General features: G+C 32.9%; 1 protein-coding gene and 2 long non-coding RNA genes across 3 annotated transcripts; 2 read left to right on the forward strand and 1 right to left on the reverse strand.

Annotated features, from left to right (window-relative positions):
- The first annotated feature begins 326 nt into the window (after positions 1-326).
- On the forward strand, positions 327-5,355 carry LOC133670572 (NAP1-related protein 2-like). Its single transcript, XM_062091088.1, has 10 exons — positions 327-670; positions 1,264-1,386; positions 1,479-1,529; positions 1,855-1,926; positions 2,153-2,266; positions 2,362-2,423; positions 3,582-3,639; positions 3,857-3,913; positions 4,035-4,076; positions 5,047-5,355. Exons 1-10 carry the CDS (start codon positions 551-553, stop codon positions 5,128-5,130), a joined length of 783 nt encoding a protein of 260 aa, XP_061947072.1. The 5' UTR covers positions 327-550; the 3' UTR covers positions 5,131-5,355.
- Positions 5,356-5,547: 192 nt separating this feature from the next.
- On the reverse strand, positions 5,548-6,584 carry LOC133670573 (uncharacterized). The gene is made up of 2 exons (XR_009834109.1): positions 6,311-6,584; positions 5,548-6,186 (listed from the first exon to the last, which is right to left on the reverse strand). It is a non-coding gene; the product is annotated as an uncharacterized LOC133670573 (long non-coding RNA).
- A 17,235-nt stretch (positions 6,585-23,819) lies between these two features.
- LOC133670494 (uncharacterized) lies at positions 23,820-24,879 on the forward strand. The gene is made up of 2 exons (XR_009834097.1): positions 23,820-24,251; positions 24,567-24,879. It is a non-coding gene; the product is annotated as an uncharacterized LOC133670494 (long non-coding RNA).
- Positions 24,880-26,047: the final 1,168 nt, after the last annotated feature.

Raw genomic sequence — 26,047 nt, forward strand, 5'->3', positions numbered from 1 at the left:
CATTGTATTACTAGCCATAGTAAAAGAATCCATGATAAATTATATCCATTATTTTCTGAGAAACTCTAGCAAAAGAGTTGCTCATAAAATTACAAATCGTTTTTTTAATTCCTTAAACCTAATAATTGAACTCATTATTATGCCAGAACATTTAATCTTAATTCTGCTCACCAAAGAACTAGTGAGGTATCAAAATGGGCATGGGCTGCAATATAAAAAGGTTAGAACCTCTCAAAGCCCACATGAGAATAATATATTTCAGCCCAATTACTACTTTTCATCGCTTTTCCTTCTCTTAAACCCTAAGTCATGGGGCCCACAAGCAAAGAGGGAGAGAAAAATAAGAAGAAGACGGAGAAGCATGAAATATCAAGCACAGAAGTGAAGCTGTACTTTGGTTGTCTTGGTGGGTATAAATAGCCACCGCTAACTCTTCGCTGCGAATTCGCCTTAGCTAGTACAAGAAAAGCCGAACTCACCCTAAAATCCTCTTTAGGGATTCTCTCGACAAAAGCTAAGGTTTTTTTTTTTCTTTGAAAAACAAAAGAGAATGGTGGCTGACAAAGGAAAGAAACTAAAGGTCACTGAAGAAGAAGAGACTGATCACATTGATGGAGAGCTTGTTATTTCCATTGAGAAGTTGCAAGAGCTCCAGGATGAGCTCGAGAAGGTTTTTTTTTCCCTTTCTTTCTCTCTTCCTCTCTGTGCATGCTTTTACTCAAGTCATATATATCTTTTTTTTTTGTGTGTGTGGGGGGTTGGGGGGGGGGTGTGGGTGGGTGGCTGTCGGATTTTGTTGGGTTTATTGTAACAATACCAAGAAAAAAAAACATGCTTGGATAAATTATCTTTTTGCTTAGGTTAACAATTTAAAGACAACTTAGGTGAATGGCCAAGTTGATGCTCTGAAAATCTAAGTTTTTTACACGTCTGTTTCGGAGAATTGACCTTGTGAGTCATGAATTACTAGCTCCAATCCTGTTATTTCTTGGGTGAGATTGTATGTACCTTGGAAATGGAGACTCTGTTGCTATTAATTGAACTCCATTTAATTGGTAGGCCAAAAAAAGAAAAAAGAAAGAAAGAAAACATAAAAGGGTTATACATGCTGTATATGCCTTTCATTGTTGCCGTTGTTGAATGTATTGCACTTTCTTTGTAATTCTGATGCGAGACTGGAGTAGACCATCAGGGTATGCTTTGAGATTTTTTTAATAGGAAATGTAATTTATGAATCCTGGCATTTTCTTTGACATTGAACAGATTAATGAACAAGCAAGTGATGAAGTGCTGGAAATTGAGCAGAAGTACAATGAGGTTCGCAGACCTGTCTACACTAAAAGGAATGATATCATCAAATGTATTCCTGACTTCTGGTTGACTGCTGTGAGTGACCTATTTACACTCTTAATATTTCTGTTTTGAGTTAGCTATTGGCTATGCGTTTCTAACCTTTATGTGACATGTGCTTGATGCAGTTCCTGAGTCACCCTGCCCTTTGTGATCTTTTGACTGAGGATGACCAAAAGGTTTGTCACCTGAATTCTGAATTTCATTTTATTACTTTTTATGTAATCCATCACTAACTGGTTGTTTGGAGCTGCAATTTTGTTTTATTACCTTCAATTTATGTTCAAGATATCAATATCAGTGAGTGTTTAATCCAGTGGCATGCTCTCATGCAAAGTTGGGATGGTATAATTTCATTTCCTGCCATTGTAACCCAAAAAAAATATCTGGAATCTTTATTAGTTATTAACATTGAATTGAAATGAAAAGTTATTGATTCAATAATCATGTTGACAATGAATGCTTGCACCCAAAGGACTCATTTGTCTTCTGTTGTTGATACAGATCTTCAAGTATCTGGATTCTCTACACGTGGAGGATTCCAAAGATGTGAAGTCAGGGTATTCTATAACATTTGTAAGTATTTTTTGCCACCCTTTCTTTTTGGGTCACTTGATTAATATTGCTCTTGTTTCTTGAATGGATTCTATTGTTTTTCATGAGCAGTTATTTAATTTTTATTCATTTCTTCTTTTCAGATGCTATTTATCTCTTATTTTGCTCTCATGACCTTAGTGTTGATGAATTACTGCTGATCATTTTCTTGTCTTTCCTTTTTCTCTCTTATCATTCTAACTTTCAGAACTTCAAAGAGAATCCTCATTTTGAAGATACAAAGCTGATAAAAACCTTTACATTCTCTGATGAGGGTACAACTAAGATAACTGGTACAGACATAAAGTGGAAGGAGGGCATGGTAATGCTTATCTATAATCTCTGAGGCATCCTTTACTCTTTCCTCTCTTGCTTGTGTTTATGTAGAAAGTTGATTGTGAATTCTATCATGTGAAGGGCATTGCAAATGGAGGCAATCATGAGAAAAAAGGAAACAAACGACCTTTGGCTGAGTTGAGGTTATTCTCTAACCATTCTTTGCTTTATTAAGCCATTTGTTGTTATAAAAAAAAGAGAGGTACAGCTAATTTCATATTTTATGCTTTGTCACCAAAAAGGTTTGCTGAGGCATGGGCATAAAATCAACATGTGGTTTATGGCAACGAGTTGCAAAATCTTCTATGATTTCACAATATTAATTGAGATATCTAATTAATTATACATTAGTATTTAAGGGAATAAATATTTAATGTGCCAAAACAGTAACCTACCTTTGTTGTGCTCAACTTTGAAGTAGGTTAATCAGAATTCAAATGCCAACTTCTAAGCTAAAATATTTATCTTCCATGCTTCAGTTGGTGGAGGGAGGCAATTCAACCTTTATTTCAGAAGCTTGTTGATGTGAAACATAAATCCATTAACCTGAAAATCTATAAATCTGTTAGGTAGTCTATCCTTCACAATTTCATTTGGCTTGCCAGACCACTGTACTATGCCCCTCCACCTGTACTGGTCATGTATGGAATGGGGATTGACTGTAGAATTTTGTGATAAGCAGCATGTATGCTGTTGTTTGGAGGTGCCTAATTGGAAACTGAATCAACCTTTATCAATTAAACAGTTTCTGTGAGCTTTAGATCAGTATTTTTGTCTCTATATGGACCTCTGGCTCAGGGGATTTTCGAGGAGTGTTTTAGTCAATGTTTCAACAAATTGGAAAACCCTAGTGTTTCAGGGGATTTTCGAGGAGTTTTTTAGTCAATGTTTCAACGAATTGGAAAGCCCTAGTGCTATCTCACTGTAGGATTATGCCTTAGCCTTCCTGTTTCAATTGCTCACTCTCTCTATTGATGTCATTTAAAAACAAAGGCTGTATCACCTAGGACAAAATGGAAAGATATTCCTCATGTAATCTGATACTGGGATCTGATATGCTATCTTGTGATTTGTTGCTCTTTGGTATCTACAGTTTCAGATTCTTGAACCTTCCAATACAAAATATAAAAGCAATTTAATTTGAGAGCTACTCTAGAACTCTATGATTATTCTCATGCCTCAACTTAAATTGCAGAGACAGAAAACATTGAGAGAGCAATTATCTTTATATATATGGTTACTGTTTTTATTTTGCTGTATATGTTCTCATTGATGCACTCATCAATTATTTGATGGTGCAGCTTCTTCAGTTGGTTTGCTGAAACTGAACAGAAGGAGATCACTGAGCTTCATGATGAGGTATGAGATGCCCTTTGCTTTATTAATTTCGCATGTTGATAGTGTAAATTGATGATTTGATAGTTTGTGTTCTGTTATGCTTGACTCTATTTTAGTGTATAAGTATGTTCAATTTTTCACCTGCATTAGCTTAATCTGGGACAATTGGATTAAAGTTAAACTGCTTCCATCTAGTTCTTACTGTCTTACTAATTTTGATTTTCCTCCAAAATTGCAGGTTGCAGAGATAATTAAGGAGGACTTGTGGCCTAATCCTCTGAAGTACTTTAACAATGTATTGGTTTTTTAATATTTTTTTTTTATCATAGATTTTCATTTTCATTCTGTTCACATTTTCTGCCTTTTCTTTTTTAGAAATATGTTAATTTTTCAAGTCACTCTATTTTTTTTTTCAGGAAGCTGATGAAGAGGATTCTGATGCAGATGAAGATGAAGAGGTAATGAAGCTAAGATTTCAATAAATACGTCCTTGCATGCACATGAGAGCACTTCCACATGTACACTATGCATGCATGTATATATATGTGCGCGCGCGCATGTGCATGCATGCGAGTCTTATAGTTGGGCACCGTTTGATGTTTGCATTTAGTCACTTCATGGTCTTTCTTGTTGTTTACATGAAAACTGAGTTTTAGGTACATTTTTTAGCTCTTTCAATCTCAGAAAGAGAGAGAGTAAGTTTTTTCATAATAGGGTGAAACAAATACTTGAAAGTAGAGGGGACAGAGACTGGGGCAAGTGGGGGAGGAGCAGAAACTGGATCTGATGAGCGAGCAACTGACCTGTAGGAGTTCTATATGTAGCCAAGTTCCATAGAAATAGCATATGCATTTATGCAGATTCTAGTTCCATGAAATTTAGTGCTTTATTAAACACTGCTAACATCAAATGATCTAACATGGAATGTTTTATTTGCTATGGGCGCTGGGGAACACGTTTGTGTGCTGCTGCAACTTTAAGTTCTGTAATCTGTTCTGATGGAGATCAGAACTAATTATTAGAAGTGATTGCAGTCTAGAATATTAACAGAAACGCAAGCATTCTTTTTGAGGCTTAAGCATAGCACATGAATCTAAGTTTGGACAAATAGCTTATAATCATAATCACTGTACTTCAATTCCTTATAAATTGAGAGTTATTTAAATTATGATTGAATAGTAGTGGTTTCTGCACCAGCGTTCCCCCCTACCAATCATTGAACTGTGCATGTGTATTTGTTTGCTTCTCAACGTCATATTCCCTAACATTGGCACTTTGATAGTCCTAGTCTCCCAATTGCATTTCCACTCATGTTGTTTTAGCTTTGAAAGAGTCGGAAATTGCAATAATAAGTGGTTGCTGCTACTTTTATGGTTTGACAATGCTGTGCGTGTCATCTTGACATGAACGAATGATGTCTGTCTATAGGAAAATGGCGATGAACAAGATGACGACGACGACGACGACGATGCTGAAGATGACAATGAAGACGATGATGCTGAAGATAATTGAAATTTCTCTTGCTTTTGTGGTTTTCTTGTCAATGAGGGACAAAGTACCGAACTAGATAAAGGAAGTGGAATAGCTAATGATGTGGAGCTACCTGCGGTTTTGAATATTGTTAGCTTTTCAGAGTTTCTTTCATCGGATTCTTAAAAGATTTTTCATCTAGCTACAGAACATTTTTTAGATCATGCTTTTATCTTCTATATATAAAAGTAGCTGATATTTTTATAACTGTTGCTAATTATTTATGGTAGATACTTTGGTTTTTTCTTTATCTTTTATTGTTGGATAAAAAGAGGAATGTATTAATAGAAAGAACAAAAAAATCGGAAATAAATTGAAGTACCCGTAAAGAATAGGAGGGGAAAAAAAAGAACACAAATCGGCAGATGAGGGATTCTCCATCGAGTAAGAAAGAGAACAGAAAATGAAATAGGAAATGTATTTCGTCAAAGTGTCATGATAAACCCATTGGGATTGGCATACCACCTCCTCTCCATACAGAAACTTCTGGAAATAACATTATTATTCACTAATACAATCCCTTTAATGTCCCCGAGAAGGATTGAACAACACCTCTCACATTTTCTTACGTGCATTTTAGTCAAAGATGACACGAGATGGTACTCTACTCAACGTGAGAAAACTGATTCTACCTCCTGTTGATCAGTCTTGTTAAGATGCCTGCAACGAACATTTTAAAAAAAAATACCAGAGAAGACTAAGAGAAGGTTCATCCTCCTGAGAACTTGGCTTGGGGTCTAATAAGTAGCAAAAAGTTTGGAAGCACTTGCCTCACCCTGGTTTTCATGGCTTGGACGTGGGACCTCTTGTCCCACCCGACAGGTCGCAAGTTTTAAGGTCAGGTTCGAGAAAACAAATAAAAACATCATATGCAAGTGTTGGAGCAGCTATACCTAGAAGGATATATAGAAGGATTCGTGGATTGGAAAGCAGCATTAGTTTTCTGAAGAGCATTAGTTTTCTCACCATCTGTGAGCACCCGCATCCCTTTTTTTGTTTTTTGTTTTGCTGACAAGAAATGCCTCTGTTGCCTGAGTGCTGCAAAATCAAATCGTTGAGTTGTGAAGCAAAGCCATTTTAAGATATGGAAAAGCATTAAAAACACAGCGCAAGCACTTCAATTGGTCTCATATAAAACATTGTGCAAGTAGCAATATCGTACCATCTTGCTTCAACAGATGATACAGCGCCTATTGAAGTGCTCTCAATTTTACTAGTAAAATTGAGACTTATCCTCTTATGATGCTGAGGACATGGGAATGGGAATTTCTCTTTTGTTTTCCTGAGTCGGGGAAAATCGTAATGATTTGAAAAGAGACATCATCATGAGCTTCTTCTGTCAGTGGTTCTTGAAGCTGTCCCTCGACATCAGGCTCCATGTCATTGGTTATGCTCTTGAACAATTCTATTTCCCACGCAGCACCAGTAGGAATCTCAAGGAGTACCTTATTTGGCAGACAATTTCCCTACTACCTCACAAACTTGTCTGCATTCTCTGAAAAAAGCTTCATAAATTAGCAAGTCTAACCCAATAATTTGGGTCCAAAACCATGCAGTTCCTGAGAAATTACTAACCTAATCCAAAATGGAAAAAGAAAATAAGCTGATCTCTCCATTTTCTTTGTTTTTGAATTGTTGTGTCAAATTCCTCCATTACAATTTATAAAACAACAAGGACAAAGAAAAGAAACATCTACAAGCTTCCCATCAACAGCAGCACCATGGAGAATTATCTTGAAGCCTATCTGCCTTAAAACTAAAGCATCCATTGTTTCTGTTGCAAGGAGAATCCATTCTTGGGAACCTTAAATGTTAGCTTTAAATTCTTTCAAAGAGGGCCTATGTCTAATCTTAAAAAAAAGGGAAAAAAAAACGCCGAAAGCATCAAGAACTTGGCTCGCACACAGAACCACAACGAGCAAGAAAATAGACAAACAAAAGGTAACCTTGTGTTGAATAATTTTCTTTTTACTTCCTTTCTCGAAAAAAATAGATTTTCTTGGACATGTTGAGGAATGAGTATTTGTGTGACAAGAGTATTTGTGTGATTAATCTCAGGACTAAGACTAAGACCAGAATAATCATGCGGCATGAAGGTACTTAATTAATTACATTAGTGTAACTAAACAGCCACAAAAGTTTAATAATTTACTCTGTTATGCTAACTATTTGATACAAATGATGATTGTTTTCAAACGTTAGGTAGAATATGAATGATTTCTATATAAATCCATGTTTGCTACTGATCAGTTTGTCACATCTTTTTGGAGAACCCAAAACTCATTCCAATGTTCTGTCATTTCGATCCAACAAGATTAAATTTCACTAAATTGTAATATGATTACCTATTATTGAAGATGAAGATATTAAAAAAGGAATAAAAAAAGTTGAATTAAAAAAATAATTTATTTTATGAAATCTTTAAACTCCTGCAAAAAAAAATATTGGATACGATGCGGTTTATAATCAACTATACAAACTTTTCACTTTTGTTTTAAGGCTATAACCAATAAATTTCTACTTATCTTTTAGAAAAGAGTTTTAATAAAATTTAATGATAAAACTCTATATGAGATATGAAATAATAAAAGATTAATCTTATCATATTTAAAGATTTAAAAATAACTATTTTTTAGGTAATATTCGTATAAATTTTAAACAACTAATTATAGATTCCATTGAGTTTAGCAACTTTATTTTTTTAAAAAAATATTTTTTATTTAATGATATGATAACAAAAATAAGCACGTTCAAAATTAAACACCAACTAAATATAAAGATGTTTACTTGAGATTACAATAATCTCATGAAAAAATAAACTAAAATAAATTATAAAAACCAATTCAAAATCAATTGAATGTTGAAAAATGAAAAAAAAAGATTCAATAAAAAAAAGAGAGAAGTATTTGACATTGTTATTACATCTATCCCGATGGGTTAACTTTAAAACCTCACATCTCGTTTTCTTAGCTCAGGTTAAAATTGTTCTATATGAGAGTTGCCCTGAAGTGACCTAGTCAAAATGACGGGTATAAAGGTAACTTAGATAAATAGTAAAAGTATAACTTGATTTTTTAAAAAAAAGTTTTAAAATAACAACTTTTTTTTTATGTTGAGACGACTATATAATGGAGAATCTGAGTTTCACGGCTTAACTCATCAAATCCGCAACTAGGATCATGTACGCCACTTGGTTTACAAATTTTATTTTTTAACTTTTTTTTTATATAGTATTATGATAATAAAAATAGACGCTTGTAAAATTAAGTATCAATCAAATATTAAGATATTTGTTTGAGATTACAATAATTTTATAGAAAGAAAACTGAAATAAATTATGACATTCAATTTAAAATTAACATAATATTAAAGAAAAAAATTAAAAAAAAAAGCTAAAAAGCATTCGATAAAAGTTTTTTAAAAAGATAAAAAAAAGAGACCACCTTCTTTCATTGTCCATACCGGGAAAGCCCCAACTAAAAAATTAATTTTAGTGATTTTACTTCTAAATAAATTATTTAATTACTCTATCCATTTGGAGTAATTTTGTTTTTATAGTTTTTTTTTAATTATGTACATAGACAAGCTTTAAATTAATTTTGTAGCTTCGTAATTCCTATTTAATTACTTTCCTCTATGAATTTACTCTTGTTTTTTTTTTCATATTTTAAGGGGTAAATCCATCAAAAAGCAATGCTTTACTCTTTCTAACTCAAAAGTTCAATCTTTTGACATGTCATACAAACTAAGAAAGAACAACTATTTGCATATTAGGCCATCTATTCTCACATCACTTTCTATATATATATATATATATATATATATATATATATATATATATATATATATATAACATTTAGTCTAGCTAGGTTTCCAAAACACAACAATTCAAAAGTTTTATTTAAATATTGTAAATCAACGAGAGATAAATAGGTTGTCAAAAACAGTTGAAGTGGGTTTTAATCCGTGCATAATAGAGAAATCAAAGAGGAAAAACAGGAAATCCGCCCCTGCATGTCAAGGGCACTGTTTTCAAAAGCAGCTACTCCATAGAAAAATGACAAGGCAAGATCATTATATACCTCCAAATCCTTGAGGTATCTTATCATCATCACTACCATATGGAGCCTGTAACGTCCATGAGTGGTTGGTTTGGTCTGCTTAACCCTACAAATACTTCTGAGTTTTCCTACAAGAATCATGCCTGTATAATTCTGTGATGTCATGTTCATGCATGATGTCTCCATAAGGGAGCAAGTATTTCTTGGTATGATATGGAGTCACACAAGAAACCTTATCCATGGTCACCCTTCTGTCGTGGACGTGCCTCGTGGCTCTATTTTCCTTTCTTCCTTTCTGCTTTCTCCCTACACGCATGCAATCTAGGTCCAGGTGTTAACACTAACCAATAGCAACATCACCACTTTCACATTTATACACAAATCGTGGCCCAGTTAAATTCCTCTCAGCCTCGTAAAAACTAGGTCTGGCTTCACTTTGCAAACCCCATCATGCAAAAAGCTAAATTTGACTAAACCTCGAGCACCCTTACACGCCATTTGTTCACCAAAATGCCATGTATAATCACAATGTCCTGCCATGTGGATGCCACTGATTCCTAAGTAATTGATTAAATAAACCTTATACCAATCGTTATTCCACTTAGGTACAGAATCACGGTATGATTCTATAAAATATTTTTCTACGTTTGATTCATTTGATTGAAATTTATTTAATAAAAAAGTATTTCACTGTTAAAGAAAAACCAAATTTAACAAAACTTCCTTTATCATCATCGCATGAGCGTCATAAGTAATTAATTGTGTTTTCTTTTTCATACTCATTTTTCATATACAATACTTTTTCAAACAAATTATTTTACAAAACATAAATACAGAGATGTACTATTATATACCCAAATAACATGTGTACCTATATAAAGAAAAAACCTACCTGAAATACTATCATTTCCATGTGTAAAGAGCAGCCCAAGTCATGTCTAAACTGTTGTGGGTGCCGCGAAGAGCGATGACGAGCTTTATCACGCCTCTTGAGGAGGTGTATATTATTGGAAAGGATTTTTAAATTTAATTATAAAATTATAATTAAAGTTTTGGAGTCGTTATCTAGTATTATGATCACTATAAATTTATGGTTTGCGAGAGTTTAAGTAAGGAACTAGTTGTATAAGAAAAAGACATATCACCCCCCAGTACACCCTATCTAAGGTAAGCTGCATTGTTGTTTGATTGTTTTTCTAGGTCGGATTTCTATTTACTGGTTTTTTTCTAAGGCTTAAGACAGATCTCTCTTCATGAAAGAATCTTTACCTTATCAGGTTAAATTCTAACTATTCTAAAGTCTGAAATTTAGTATCGTATTTTCTACACCTTGTATCTTTAATATCTGAGAGTGTATTCTATCGTGTAATTTTACACCCCACAGATATTAAAGTCTACATCTGAACCCTAACATAAAATGAACAAAAAGATTGGTATAGGATTTTTAATATTTTAACCAAATCCTACCGGATAATCATAAACTAGTTATGATATCCATTTCTATTTTAAAACATGAGAAAGATGCAATTTTGGTTTTTATGAAGATATGCTTGGAAACATTTCAGGATTTGGCTGTATGCATAAAAATAAAAAATATTTTTTAAAAATATATAAATTAATTTAAAAGTTTTGAGATTTTTTTTTAATTTTATTTTTGAAATTGTTTTGAAATATTTTGGAGAAAGCTGATATTTTAATATCAGGTTTGTATCTTACAGTGTAAATATACAACCGATATTATACAAAGTTGGTGGGAAAACATTTGAGAAAATCACAAATATTTTAAAATGCCACTTGAAATTTTTTTGGATTTTTTTTAAATATATAATAATAGATATTATATTATTATAATTAAATATCATAAAATATAGGTCGGGCCAGACCCAACCCAAAAAGGTTAGGATGGACTGATTTCGATTTAGGCTGATCTCGGCCCAACGGATCTCTTTTTTATTTGGGGGGTCGGGCCAGACCCAGCCCGGCCATTTAGGATGGGCTAGAACGGGTCCGGCCTACCCTAAAGGTTAGTTATTTTACGAAACGTGAACAGTAGTTCACGTTCTGCATGCAACTACCCAGTTGCAGATGATAGGAAAGAAAAATGGAAGGTGACCTCGCGAGGGGGTAGAGTTGTTGTCACTGACGTAACGTGAGGTAGGTGGATGTGCTGGTGGCTTAAGGCAAAATTGGAGGAACGAGTGGTGGCTGGTGTCAGTTGTAGGAAGAAGGAGAGAAAGCTTGCAGGGGAGAGAGAGAAGAGATTGTGGTGGCCGCTCCGCCGCTGATGAGGAGCTGTGTTGGTGGAGATGATGATGGTCAAGTCGGTGGTAAGTGTGGTGGTGGACGAAGGCCACGACGAAGAGAGAAAGAAGGGAGAGAACTCGTTGCAAAGAAAAAAATGAGGGAAGCCTGGTTTTCAAACAACTTTGAACTCAATTTTATTCATGCTCAGGCCATGAAATCCACCCCTATTTATAGGGAGTGGAAGAGTGGGAAATTTTAGCCCCTGATTCGGTTGGGAAGGATTTCAACCGTTGGTTTAAAGTAGTCACCATGAACTGTCAAATTTAACAGTTCAAGGCTGCATGAGTTGGCAACTTTAGGCCGGTGTCGCGGCCTCTGTGGTGTCAATCAACCTAAACAAACCACATGGGATTGTAAAGCAATGTCAGGTGATTATTTACGTGCAATATTAGTGAAATTTGATGGACATATGATGCATTAAATGCACCTGAAAAGTAGCCACCCGTTAGCTTTTTCAGATAAAATCGAGAAAGACAATGAATAGTGACTAGACAACACTTGTCACTTTTGTTTTAATGCAAAACGATGTCATTTAGCCTTGAATTAGGGATTTTAGCCAAAGTTCAATTAAGCCATCTAGCTTTTAAGTTTGTTCAATTTTACCACAATTAACCTTAAACTTTTGATTTAGTGTAATTTAGCATCTGTCGAACTTCAATTTGCACCCCAAATTTTGGCGTCTTTTTCACTTTGGTCTTTGGTCTAGGATTTATACTTTTTAACCCCTAATTGACCATCAAACTTTCAATTTTCTACAATTTCATCTCGGTTTTTGTCAATTAAACCCCTATAGTTCAGTACCTTTTGCAAAATGATTCTTACTTGCGATATTGTTCAATTTAATCCCCAATTGACCCCAAAACTTTAATTTCCTTACGATTTTACCCCTGATTTCAATCAATTGACTTGATAAAAATTAAATTTGGTCTCTTAAACTTCCAATTTTCTTAATGAAGCCTAAATTGAACTCTCAAACTTAATTTTTCACCAAGTAAGCCCTTAATAAAATTAATTGGACCCTTTTAAAGTATAATTAAGTCGTTGCACTTAATTAAATCCTTTAATTGTATCCAAATTAATTCGTAAACATAATTAAACTTCAATTTGACCCATGATTAAATCAAATTGGCTTATTAAAAATTTAATTATGTCCTTGGACTTAGTTTTTATACAAATTCATCTAATAATCATTTAATTTAAACTTTAATTTGCATTGTTTCTTCATTTTTGGGCATAATAGGATGCAATTGCACTACCAGAAAATCAGCGAAAACCAACGGAATTACCTATAATTTTATCGATCTATACCAACAGACCGTTGTTGTCGGTAATAATTACCAACAAAATAGATTTTGTGGGCAATGGAATGTATAGAATTTTGAAAAGCTGAAACAGTATGATGACGTGGAATTTTTCCAGACAAGTCTACTGACGGAATGACTGAGGGATTCAAACCAGGATCTCCGTAAAATGACGTGACCTATTCACCGTGGGAATTACCGATGGTGATACCGATAGGACACGTCCGTCGATGATTCTATCGGTAAAAGCCAATATATACACACTTTGCCAACTCTCTCCTCCTTTATTTCTCCGTATTCTTCCCCATCCCAACTCCCCCCTCCAAAACTACAACCACCCATCCCAACTCTCCCCCTCTTCTCAACATAAGCAATCAAGTTTTTTATACTTTTGTACGTGGTCACAACATCTGTTCTCCGATTAATTACCATTTCCATTGTAAATTTAATTATTTTATTGTTTCTATTGTATTAATTATTTGAAAATTTTGTTGAATTTTAATTGTTATTGTTGAATTTACCATGGAAATGGTAATTGAAAATGAAGAATTAAATTTCATTATTTTATCTTAATTTTATTCTATTATTAATTGTTATGTTTTTTATTATTTCCATTAATTTTAATTGTCGTTTATGTATTTATATAGATCTTAGTTGAAAATATATAGATATTAAATTTCTATAGATGTTAGGTTGTATATAAGATTTTCCAATGAAGTCAATTGGTTTGTGGTTATTGTAAAGATTTGCAAGTTTGAAAAACTATGGGTAGTCTCTAGTATAGGGGAGGTGCTGCCAAAGTTTTTGTAATTATGTACTTATTCGTATAAATTTGTGTAGATGTTTAGAATGAAATCAACAACATGTCGTCAGCAGACAGTTGCAGCTAGTTGTTTTAGCAGCGAGGATGACTTATCCTTGGATGTTGATCTGGAAGAGGCACCTGCGTCAACTTGTGATGCTGCCTCTTTTAGCGCGGTTTCACAGCGCAGAGATAGTGTGCCTTCACAACAAGGTCAATTCACCCCGCAAGTACCAGGCAAAATGGAAGGATGACCTTTCAATGATAGTTTGTTTAGGTTTTAGTTTTTTTTTACTTATAATATAATTTATGAACAACTAATTAATATTTTATTAATTTTATTTAATTTCAGGTTCAAAAAAATTAAGGCTGCCCGAACAATAACATCAGCATTTCAATCATCAATGAAGATTCCATTATTTCAATGGAGTCAGGTTTCTAGACATCCTAAGTGGAGACCTAATATCGATGCATGGTTTTGACGATTTCAGGTAGGTGTTAACTTCTAATTTCCAACTTATTTTTATAATTTTATATCTTGTACTATTTTTATTTTAAATGAATTATTTATACACAACACAAATTTGAGTAGGATAGCGCAGATAACAATGTTGTGAGGAGGGTATGGGAGAATCACGCTGCAACTAGGTAACATCGAAAATAATATCATTTTTTGTTTTATAATTTTATGTTCTAAATTCTAATTTTTTACTATGGAAGTAGGTTGCGTGATGTTTGGTATGACAGACAAAAAAAAAAGCAAAAAGATATGCGAGAGATAACGGTCTAGAAGGCTGGAATGAGGTGGTGATTTAACAGAAATTCAAACCGCCATTCATCTAGGGGGATATATGGATGCAATATATTAAGCACGTGACGTCTGAGCGGTTCACACAATGCTCACAGTCTGGTACCGACAACCGGAACCAACAAATTCATGGTTCGGTGACCACGCACACCGGCGACTCCATCTCATTCAGTGCACATGCGAAGCGGATGGTAAGATTAATTTAAATGAAATTTATCATTAATTAATTTGTTATTGCTTATAAATTTATTTAACTTGCAACCTTTTTTTTCCTTACAGGCTACGTCTCTTAAATATGAGCCGAGCTCAATGGAGCTATTTGTACAGACGCACGTGCGGAGTCAAGACCGCTAAAAGGGGGTGTAACAGTTTATGGACAACCATCCTCAACACTTCATGGTATGTTCGTTCAATCATTTTATTTCATAAGTTATTATTTTCTTGAATTGAATATGATGATTTTTTGTTTAATTTTCAGGAGACTTGTAATAGCCGGTTGAGGAAGAGATATAGGGACGATACTTCGACCCATCCGAATTTCAATCCGAATTTGTGGATGGAGGTAGGATCGTCTGATGGACCCAATAATAATTGGGTCTAAGGGCTCTCCAACACTACGACCGAAAACTTGCGGGCGACCTGTAGTGTCTCAACATTGGGAGCTCTCCATCAGTATCGAGCACCCAACACCTAGTCTGAGGAGTTCATGGCCTTGAAACAATAATATAAAAGACTCTTGATGGATTATGATCAACCCGTCAAATGGTCATGGACATTAGATCAAGGATGAGTGATGATACATGTGCAACCCCTTTTTGACGTATGATCCCCAGAACAACCAGCCTCCTCCTCCTCCTCCAGCTCCTAGTTTAATTTTGTTTCTGAAACACATTAAATTTGTAATGAATATTTGGATGAATATTATTTAACATTATTTTTATATTTTTTTTATTTGGTTAATTAGTTTTTTTTACTATTAACAAATATATTTTTTAAATATTCTTAAATAAATACCGACAGCCTTACAGATGGAATGGGGTCATCTGTATTTTACCGAGAGTTGCAAAAAAATTACTGCTCGTGCCACAATCATCGACATAGTTATTTCGTCGGTTTGTACCGTAGACATTACCGACGGATAGCTTCCATCTGTATTTTAAAGAGTGTTCTGAAATATTTACTGTCAATGCCACAATCACCGATGGATAGTCCGTCGATGATTTTTCATTGGAAATATAGACAGAATAAGTCCATCGGTAAAGTTCTCGCAAGAATATTTTTTTGGTGTGCTTCCCTCGTTTGTAAGACCATCGTTGTTTGGGTTTTTTTTGCCGGCAGAAGTAGCGACGAAAATGAGAATTACCGATGATCAATATTCTAACAGATTGATTATGTCGGCAAGGTTGTCGGAAAAAATGTGACCGATAAATTGTGTGTCATACACCGATGGAATGAATCTGTCGGTAAAACTGTTTAATAGTGTAGTGTTAGGCTTCAAGTTTTCTTCACAATTGTAGCTTAATTTTTCCACATATTTGAGATCTTTATCGATTGCTTTCTCCATGTTGCGAGTTTTTATTTTATTTTTTAATTTTTGTATTAGAAGAAAACGAAGTGATTTTGAGGAATAACCTAGAAATGAGTTATGACATAAACTATCATGCCTTACCATTTTACCCCTCATACTTATGCAATAAATGGGATTCATGGCTATATAAGTAGCTATGAACTCATTGGTGCTAGGTTCCAGCCTTTCTTGCTGACATTTCTTCTTTTTTGAATTCCAAAACCATCATCCTTACACTATTTTTTTGAAATACACACGTATAGAGCCCAGTTTAGCTCTTAAAACTCATAATCACAAAGAGATTCCTATAAAAGGAAAACTCAAAAAAGTATTATCTATTCCATCATGATAAGGGACACAATATAAAAGAGTGTTTTGCCCTGAAAAATGAAGTATAAAGGCTAATTAGTCAACTTTATCTCTAGTAGTTCATTAAGTAGGACCTCTACCTAAGATCAATGTGATGTTAGGGCCTTATTGGTTGGAAAACTCTAAGAAAGGAAAAGAAAAACATGAAAAGTAGATCCTGAAGGCCATGTGAGTTCCCATCCCCTAGCACAAACACTTTATTTTCACTTTAAAAGATAAGGAACGAGTGGCATATCACTATAAAGTTGATCTTGTGATCAACATTGTACTCTTTAATTTCCATGTTCCTAGGCTCTCATAGATTATGAAAGTGTAGTCAATATCCTCTTTTGGGATGTGTTTAACTAAAAGGGGTTAAATAGCTCCAAACTTACTCATCTTAAAACTTCATTGATAAGTATAGAAGGAAAGAGAGTGATAGAAGAGAAAGCCACAAGAATTTTGAATCACCATTAGAACTCGTCTTAAATGTTTGATCATTTATCAAACTTTTATGGTTATTAGGATAGAACTGTCATACAATGCAATTCTTGACAGACCACTCATCAATACTAGATATCTTGCTATAAAATTCCCAATAAAAGGCGGGGTAACACTACTAGAAAATTGATAAATACAAATGGATTTACTGACAGCAATATTCCCTCGGTATATACCGAGGGAATTACAGTGGAAAACAAAATAATTAAAACAAAGCAAAAAAAAATATTGACGTGTTAGTAAACTCCATCGGTAAAACCATTGGTAAACTGTGAACAATGTTCATCATGTCAATTACGAAGGGAATCATCGACGGAAAATTCCTAGAATCCCTAATTGCACAACAGACTCGTCTCCTTTCTTCTTCTTCTTCTTCTTCTTCTTTTCCCCCACATGTAAAAAACATCAATATCCATTTCTTTTTCTTCTCTTCTCTCCTCAACTCCTTCTCTTCTACTCCATGCTCAGGTATGTCTTCTTCTCCTTTCTTCTTTTTTCTTCTCATTTTTTTTTTAAATTAGTATACTTTACAAATTTGTTTTTTTTTCTCTTTTTAGCTTCACTTGCAACTACATTAAGGTAAGATTTTTTTTTCTTTTTTTTTCATGTTTTTTTCACTATATTTGTTTTTTATTTTATTTTTAATTCTTTTTGTTCTTAATAATTGTAAGAATGTTGTTGTAGGATTTTTTTTCATATGAGATCAATTTTTAGTTGATTTATTTGTAGGATTTCTAAAATTTTTTCATATGATTTTTTTTAGTTGAATTTATTTGTTGCAATTTTGTTTGAGTTGATTTTCCTCTTCTTTTTTCCAAGCATTTTGAGTATTATGGAGTGTTGATTTATATTAATTTAATTATTTTATAATTTTTTAAAATAGATTTTTTTTAATATTTTTAAATAATTACCGACAGAATTGCAGACGGTATTTTGTCGAGGGAAATATCAATGGAATGAAGCGGGTAATTTTTATTTTCGCTCACTTTCAGTAAATCCATCAGTAATAATATTTTTTTATTACCAACGAACTTACCGACGACCAAAAAATTACCAACGCAAGATTCACTGACGAAGCATTTCCGTCAGTGATTTCGTTGGTAAATTAATTACCAACGAAATGATAGTGCAAATACCGATTGAAAATTCCGTCGATATATCTAAAGATTGTGGTAGTGTAACAATGATAAGAGATAATCAATTAGCTTTCTAAAACTACACCTCTTTATATATAAGAGGAAAGAGGGCCTAGTCATAAAAGGATAAGGACACATGCTTGAAAGAAAAGAGATATGCATTGAAGTTACCAAAAAACTTCAAGTTATGGTCCTATATGAATAAGACTTTTACTTCATCACTAAGATTAGGTTAACTCTGACCTCTAAATAAAAGGACACCCTAACCAAGCTCTTGGAAATACAAAGCTCTAATTTCTCATTCAACCAGATTGATATGCTAGGCATCAATCCATAAGTGGCCTCGCACTAGCTAAAATTTAAACATGGATTGATCAGTTAACTGAATACTCTAAATCAGTTCATCTTCTGCTAGGGAAAATATGTTTTTCATTTTTCTACTCCTTTATTAAAGTCTTCTTCTAATCAAAAAATAGGGAAAAGTTATTTCCATACCTTGGAATGACATACATAATGGCCAATGAAACTTTTATTTGGGAGGAAAAAAGAGAACAAAGACCATTGTATTATACTAGCAAAGCTCTTGAGGATCCCGAGATTAAGAATTTGAAGGTGATCTTGTTATTGGTACATTAATCTAAAAGCAAAGGACTTACTTCCAAATACACCAAATCATTATTCTAACCAACCATCCATTTAAATAAATCCTTTAAAAATTAGATATGTCTAGGACAATTTAAAAAGCTATTAAACATGAAGAGGAGTTAAATATATAACATCAACGTAAGCCATCAATCAATGTATATGCATTTACGTAATTTATTACCAAGTACTTTTTTAGTGAACCTCCTAAGAAAGAGCAAGTCTCTATACTACCCTCACCAGACAAGTTTGAAATTTATTTGTAGACATGACCTCTAATATTAATGAATGTAGGGTGGGTATAATCCTTATTAGTCTAAGCTAGTAAGTGTACTAGTATGGTCTCTATTTTGAGTTTCATTTCTCTAATAATAGAGTACGAGACCTGAATTGCAAGGCTAAGTCTAGTACGAGAAACTAATTATGAGGTTGGCTAACCAAGTTACTCGGGTAGGATTTTATTAGCCATTATCCTCTAAAATGCAACCAATCTAGTCAAGAAAAGTGATAAATGCCAAAGGTTCACTCTTATCCCTTATCGGCCCTTCATCAAAATAAAAATAACTCTATCTCTATAAGTTCATCTCCTAATAGAGAATGGATAAATTAGGTTCTTTTTCAAAGGCTTTAGCGAAAAGGTAATACGGGTTACTTCATCAAATACATAAAAGTAGAGGTTGAGGCTTTAATTGGCATCACAACCAACAAAGTGATTTGTTTTTATGTGAAATAATAAAATGTGCTAATTTTAACTTTTCAAAGTCCTAATCATTGATAATGACCCATAATTTAATTAAAGAAAAAAAAGGAAAGAGCATTACCAAATGAAGGATATACACAAACTCCTTGATATTTCATCCCTAGACAAATGGGCAAACCAAGCTTAGAAACAAGCCTCTTGAATAGACTAAAAAAAATTAGATCAATAAAAAGGGAGTGGGCTGACCTATTAGATGAAACTCTATATGTGTATATGACTACTAAAAAATCCTTAATAGGAAAATCTTTATTCCTACTAACATATGGAATCAAGGCTATGATTCTATCTCATCCAATAAACAATAATTAAAGACCAACTTGGACTTTCTAGAAAAGATTTGACTATTACCATCAATTGGGAGCAAGGTATATTGATAGAAGATAACCCAATACCATAATGCTTCAACAAAACAAAAGGTGATTTTATATAAGAGATCTTGTGTTGAGAAAACTTGAAGCCACAAGAAATGTAGAAGGTGATAGAAATTTAGCATTTAAATAGGATAGGTCCTATAAAGTCACCTATATCATAAAGGCCAACACTTGCCATTTGAAAAATAAAAAAGAAATACTTTGTTCCCTGTATGACACTTTAACCACCCCTATTTGTATAATTAATAGATTGTAAATACTTCAATAAATTATGAAATATTAATAGTGTTAGCTTTCATGAAAGTTGTCATTTGTATATTCTCCTAAATAAACACATTGCCCCAAATATAAAGGCAATTGACCTTTAAAGTATGAGAAAATATCATGTATAGCTATTAAGGCAAAATCACTCTCAAGCACAAAGAGGCCACTTTGTCTATGTATAAAGGTAAACAGCAAATGAGCATTAGAAAAACATTTTGCCCAGGTAAAAATCTTATAATGCAGCATGACATCATATCCTTAACCCATCTAAGAAGGATCAAGACAATCCAAATGTCAACTATAAAATCTAACAAAAGATCTATATAGGATTTTAAATCTTAGAATGCAAAAAATGACCTTAAATCCTAAGTTACTAAAATAAAGGAGCTATGAACTGGATTAATAAAAAAAAAGGTAGACAAGAAGAAATCAAGAAATTATTGAGTCTTTAGGATACTTGTATAAGCTATTCATTTATGGTCTCTTCCATGACCTCTATATCAAGTTACCCCTTTATTCAACTTGGAGGTGGACTGTTTCTCCTTAAGCCTAAGATGGGACTTCATCTTTCTTGCCTTATGGGATCTTATCCTAATTTTATTCTCATCCTATAAGACGTCTTCCTTACCTACTCAGGTATTTATTCATTTTTAAGCAAGCTCTTCTTGAAAAGGGGAGAGATTGGAGTGAAATCCAATGCAAACCTCTTATACTTGTTGAAAAAGTGTAAGTTTGGCATTCGTCCGTAGAGTTTATCTATAAAGACCTCTTACAAACTTCAACTTCTTTATAATATATTGTGCGACTCCTTAGAAAAGCTACTCATTTTTTTAGTTAGATGGTTTCTTGTTTGGCCTCAACTCTCTCTCAAATCAAGTTGGCCACCAGTTATTTAAGTTTCTACTTCTCATTCTCCTTCCATAGGGACCATTCATCACTAACATAGGTGTGAGTGTTTGCTGAAGTAGCTAAAAGATATTTTATTATAACAAAAAGCCTTAGTTAACTATTTTTATCCCTTTTCAGCTGCCTCTTTAGCGTAACCTAGGTAGTGGATAGGGTCTCCAAGTCCTCTAAGACCAACTTGTCCTTCTTATTTGTCTTATAAATTGTTGTTACTCACTTTTGACCCCACAAAAAAATCAAGAAAAGAAAAGAGAAAAAAATAAAAATAAAATACAAAATACAAGAGAATATACATGTAGAAAGCCTACAAAACTATCAAAGTTAGTGGTAAATGAGCAAAATGACAAATAGAAAGGTTGAAGGATCAAAATGTATAAAATTGGCAAAATTGACAACTCAATTCTAATTAACAAAAGGTCATATTGGTGAAAATATTTTTATTTAAGGTAAAGAAATACAAACTTGGATAGGTAAAGACTCGATGAGAATTTTGAAAAGCTTAATTAATCTTGTTGAGGACTTGATTACAAGGAAAATCAGTTTTTGGAGTCAATATAAGTGTTAATTGGGATAAATTAAAGTTTGGGACTTAATTGGTTTTTTTTTTAGGTTTAATTAAATGAATCATAGGTTTAATTGAAAGAATATTGAAGTTTGATGGGCAATTAGGGACTTGATTGAAGAAATCCAAAATCATAAATAAAACCATTAATGAAACTGAAAAAGGCATCAAATTATAGAGGCTGAAATTGACCAAATCAGGGGACAAAATAAAAAAAATTAAAAGTTTGATGGTCAATTAAGGGTTCATTTTTACATATCAAAAATCATTGACCAAGATAAAAAAGACGTTGAACTTGGGGGCTGATGATAGAGTTTGGTAGGGGTGAAATTGCATGAAATTAAGAATTTGGGAGGCACTTATAGGTGCAATTAGAAGAACAGGTACTAAAGTGAAATTTGTTAAATCTCAAATTAAAAACCCTAATTTCTAGGGTTTAACCTAAATGACGCGTTGTTTGGCTACTGTTTAGCTTCTTCTTAACAGTTTTGATTGATATAGTAAGCACTTTCAAGTGATTGAGTGTGGCATCTCTGACCACTTCTAGGACTGTAACCACCACCAGTGAACTGAGAAATACCCCTTCTATAAATATTAATTACTCCCATCAAATGTTTACATCTTATTTTCTTCAATGAACTCAACAAAATCCATCATTACATTTTCAGATTCTTGACTGATTGATAGCACCTTTATAACAAATAAATGTAAAGCTACAAACCTTCAAAATAAGTAAGAATAGATCCAATCGAAAGGTATATTTCTTGTCTACCAAGTTCAGGTGGTGTCCAATTATGTTTACATTGGAGTTTCTCTGATGAAACCTCGAAATTGGTCAACTTAGTTAGCCTTGAATGAGATGCTTGTTTGTGCAAAACCACTCAACTTTTTTGTGTTTTCACAATTAAAAATTTCCAAAGGGTTCTTATCAATGATCATAAATCTTTCATCCAAAATCAGAACATTCTTTTTTCTCCAAGAAAAAGAAAATCACCTAGGCAAATTTGTTACAAAACCACCATCCTAAAACCATTGCAGGACAGAGGTTCCAACTATTAATATTTGTCTAGAACTCTCTCATTTTGATCAAAGGGCTAAACTTTGATTAATCTATGTTTGAATCCATAAAGAACCCTAGCAAAACCCTATATATACTCCCTGAAAAATGAAAAAAAAAAAACATGGATAAACACAATGTGAAAAGATCCTTGTATGAAGTTTCAAGAGGCTAACATAAAAGGTCTAACAAGTTTTAAAAGGAAAAGATAGTGAAAGGAAAATAATAGTCCACAGCTAACAAGCTTGGAGAAGGTATAACCATGTAAAAGTTCAAAGGTGGAGTCCATGTGGCCAGACTATAAAAACCTTTTTTGATGTTGTTTGAGTTTGTCTTGTATTTTGTTTGTTTGATTTTGGTGCTGGAATAATCTAACATTTTTCGACAGAGTTTGTTTTGTTCTTGTTCTTGTTTTAAGCATGTTTTATAATATTCAATCTTTCGTTATGATAGTTTGTTTTAGTTTTGGTCTGTGTTAGAGAGGCTTGCATTAAAAACATGATTATTAGTTTTTAATACTTGTTTAATCCCGTCCTTTTAGCCCAATAGCATGTTGATGATGCATTTAAAATATTCTGATTGGTGTTTGAATCTATTTTATAATAAAACAGTAAGTTTGTATGTTATCAACCCTAACAATTATTTCATCATTAAGAATCTTAACAACATCACTTATAATATACAAGATCCTCGTGAGACTACATCATGCATGTTCATTTTGTAAAAGAAAACCTTGTATTAAAAATAATAATTGATTTTTTATAAAATACAGTATTTACATCAAATAATAATTTTATTTGAAAAAAATATCTTATATTTTAACCACTATATAATTGTCCGGTCAATCACAAAAAAAAAAAATTAACAACAGCAACAATATAATAATAATAATGGAGACTAATAATTGGATTTGATGGTGACGCAAATCCAAACCCTTTTTTACACATCCAATTAAATCTAATCCGTGATTTCATTGTTAATATTAGTGAATCGAAAACAGAAAAAAAAAAATCTGAGGACCGGTGACATGGCACTCAATTATAGACCCAAAACTTTCTGCAAACGAAACGGCAACAGTTGCTCTCCTACATGACGAGTTTTATCCACTCACCACCCCACATGTCGTCTCAGTCAACACGTGATTTATTCAAATGCCACATGTCACACACCCACCTTCCCAATCCACCACGTACCAAATAAATAAATCCGAAAAGACTTGCTGTTCTCCCGTCTATATATAAAAAAACTCCCCGATGCCATCAGTTATTGTTGTTGAAGCTATTCAAGCTCCCTTCTAGTTCTCTCTGATATTGTTGGGCTGTTGACGCTTATTGTTCGAAGAAAGAAATAAAAAATAAAGATGACTGTGAGGGAGAGGGAGAGGAATAACAAGAATGGTAGTCAAGAAATTGGAGGGTGTGATACAGAAGATCAGGGATCAAAAGATTTGATCAAGAAGAAGGTAGGTTTTGTGCACAGTCAGGTTCTGAGGATAAGAGAGGAGGATTCACATCTTGGTGAAGAAAGATTGAGTGCTGCTAAAGAAATGATCAGGAAGGCTTTGATTGGGAAATTAGAAGAAAGCTTTGGTGTCCCCCCACATGCTGCTATGGAGGTTGTGTTTTTTTCCAGGCCTATCTTGCCTTGCTCGCCTCTTAGTGGCAAAACTACAGTCAAGGCCTTGCACTAAAAATTGCTCATATGTCAATTAAGGTTCGTTTTTGCTTCTTATTGTCTTTGTGATTTCTTTCTTATTCGTTCTTTTTGGTGTAGAGCATGTAATGGTGAGTGTTTCTTGAAGCTCTTGCCTGTGATTCTGTTTTGATTCTCAAGTTCTGCGTTCTTGAGAGTTAAAAATGAGGGAAATCTAACTGTTCTTTGAGAGAGAAATTGTGTGATGAAAGATAACTTGGGTTATAAGCTCGCGAATTGCTTCAATTCTTTTTACTCTTAGTGGCAAAACTACAGTCATCGGGGAATGTTTTGGAAATTACTGATTTAAGTGTGATTTATTGTTTGATTTGGCAGATGAGCTCGAAGTTAAAGAGATGCAGTTTGTTAATTAAGAGAGCTGGTGACAATAATATATATATATATATATATATATATATATAATGCCGTTCTACTGTTAGCTAGGATTAGGATGAAGTAGCCATTATGTACAGTCTAAGAAATTAATATTGGTGAGCTCATTTACAGAAATCAAAAGCCACTTTCCTATTATTGGGCTCTCTTTTTTTATTAAAAAAAAAGAAGCAATTATTGAAACTTAAGCAATTCTGATATTGTAGATTATTGGCTTACATATGTGAGTTTATGCAATTTATGTGGTGTTTATGATTGGAGTTGTAAGGTGTTTTTTTTTAAAATAAATTAATTTCAAATTATTTGTTTATATATATTTTTAAATCATATAAATATTAAAAATAAATTAAAAAATATATTATTTAAAAAAATACTTTAAAAACCAACACAAGCAACTCTCCATAATCTTCTTTAAAAAAACGATAGTTAAATTTTTTTTATTAATATGGATGTTCAGATCAGTTTACGCGTATTTTGATTAATTTCACAGGTTCTAAAGTTAGCAACCATATAAATTTAAAGATCAAATCTAAAATCTGAATCTTCTTTAAAAAAATGAATTGTGTAACAATGTTAGGCAAAAATTTTTTATTAATATAGATATTCCGATCAATTTACATGTATTTTAATTAATTTTATATAAATCTAAAGATTAAATTTAAAATCTGATCAGCTTGTTATCCTTGAAAATATAGTTAGAAAGCATGCAGAATTTCGCCACGTTCACACATGGGAACGAGCTATTAGCCGTTGGATTGTTTTAAAGAACATCTAATGTCACTCTTATTGTACCCGTTAAGTGAAATTGACCACCGTCCGATGAAATCGACAATCAACCATGGAAATAAATGCCAATCATCAACAAAAATGATTAAAATTCACATGACGTGATCAACTAGGAAACTAAGAATCATGATTTTCCATTGCAATTCTCTTTAGATTCTATCTTCGTGTAACAGTATAAAAATGTCATGCAATTACTAGAAAATAACAACAAACATATAGCAATCCAAAAAATTATATGACCACTCAATAAGAACACGATGTTTTTCTTTTATACACAATCACTTTTTCGGTGTCATAATTTTATTTTTTATTATTAAAAAATTTCTTTTTTTTAGTTAACAAGTATAACTTTTTCATGATACTTTTAATTTAAATAAAATAAATTTTATATTTTATAATTAGATTATTACAAATACAAAATATTAAGATGACTACTATAAATTATGAATTCAATTTTTTTATGAAAAATAATTGTAGTTTTGGTGTGTATGTGTGTGTTAGATCATTTCTCACGTTAAATCAAATTATTTTTACTTTAAAAAAATATCAAGGTGTTATTAATGTGTTTTCTAATAGAAAATAATTTAAACCCAAACAATGGTTAAAAACGTATTTTGACTAAAACAATTTAAGACAAC

Source organism: Populus nigra, chromosome 13 (genome assembly GCF_951802175.1).
Source record: "Populus nigra chromosome 13, ddPopNigr1.1, whole genome shotgun sequence".
NCBI classification, from domain to species: Eukaryota; Viridiplantae; Streptophyta; class Magnoliopsida; order Malpighiales; family Salicaceae; genus Populus; species Populus nigra.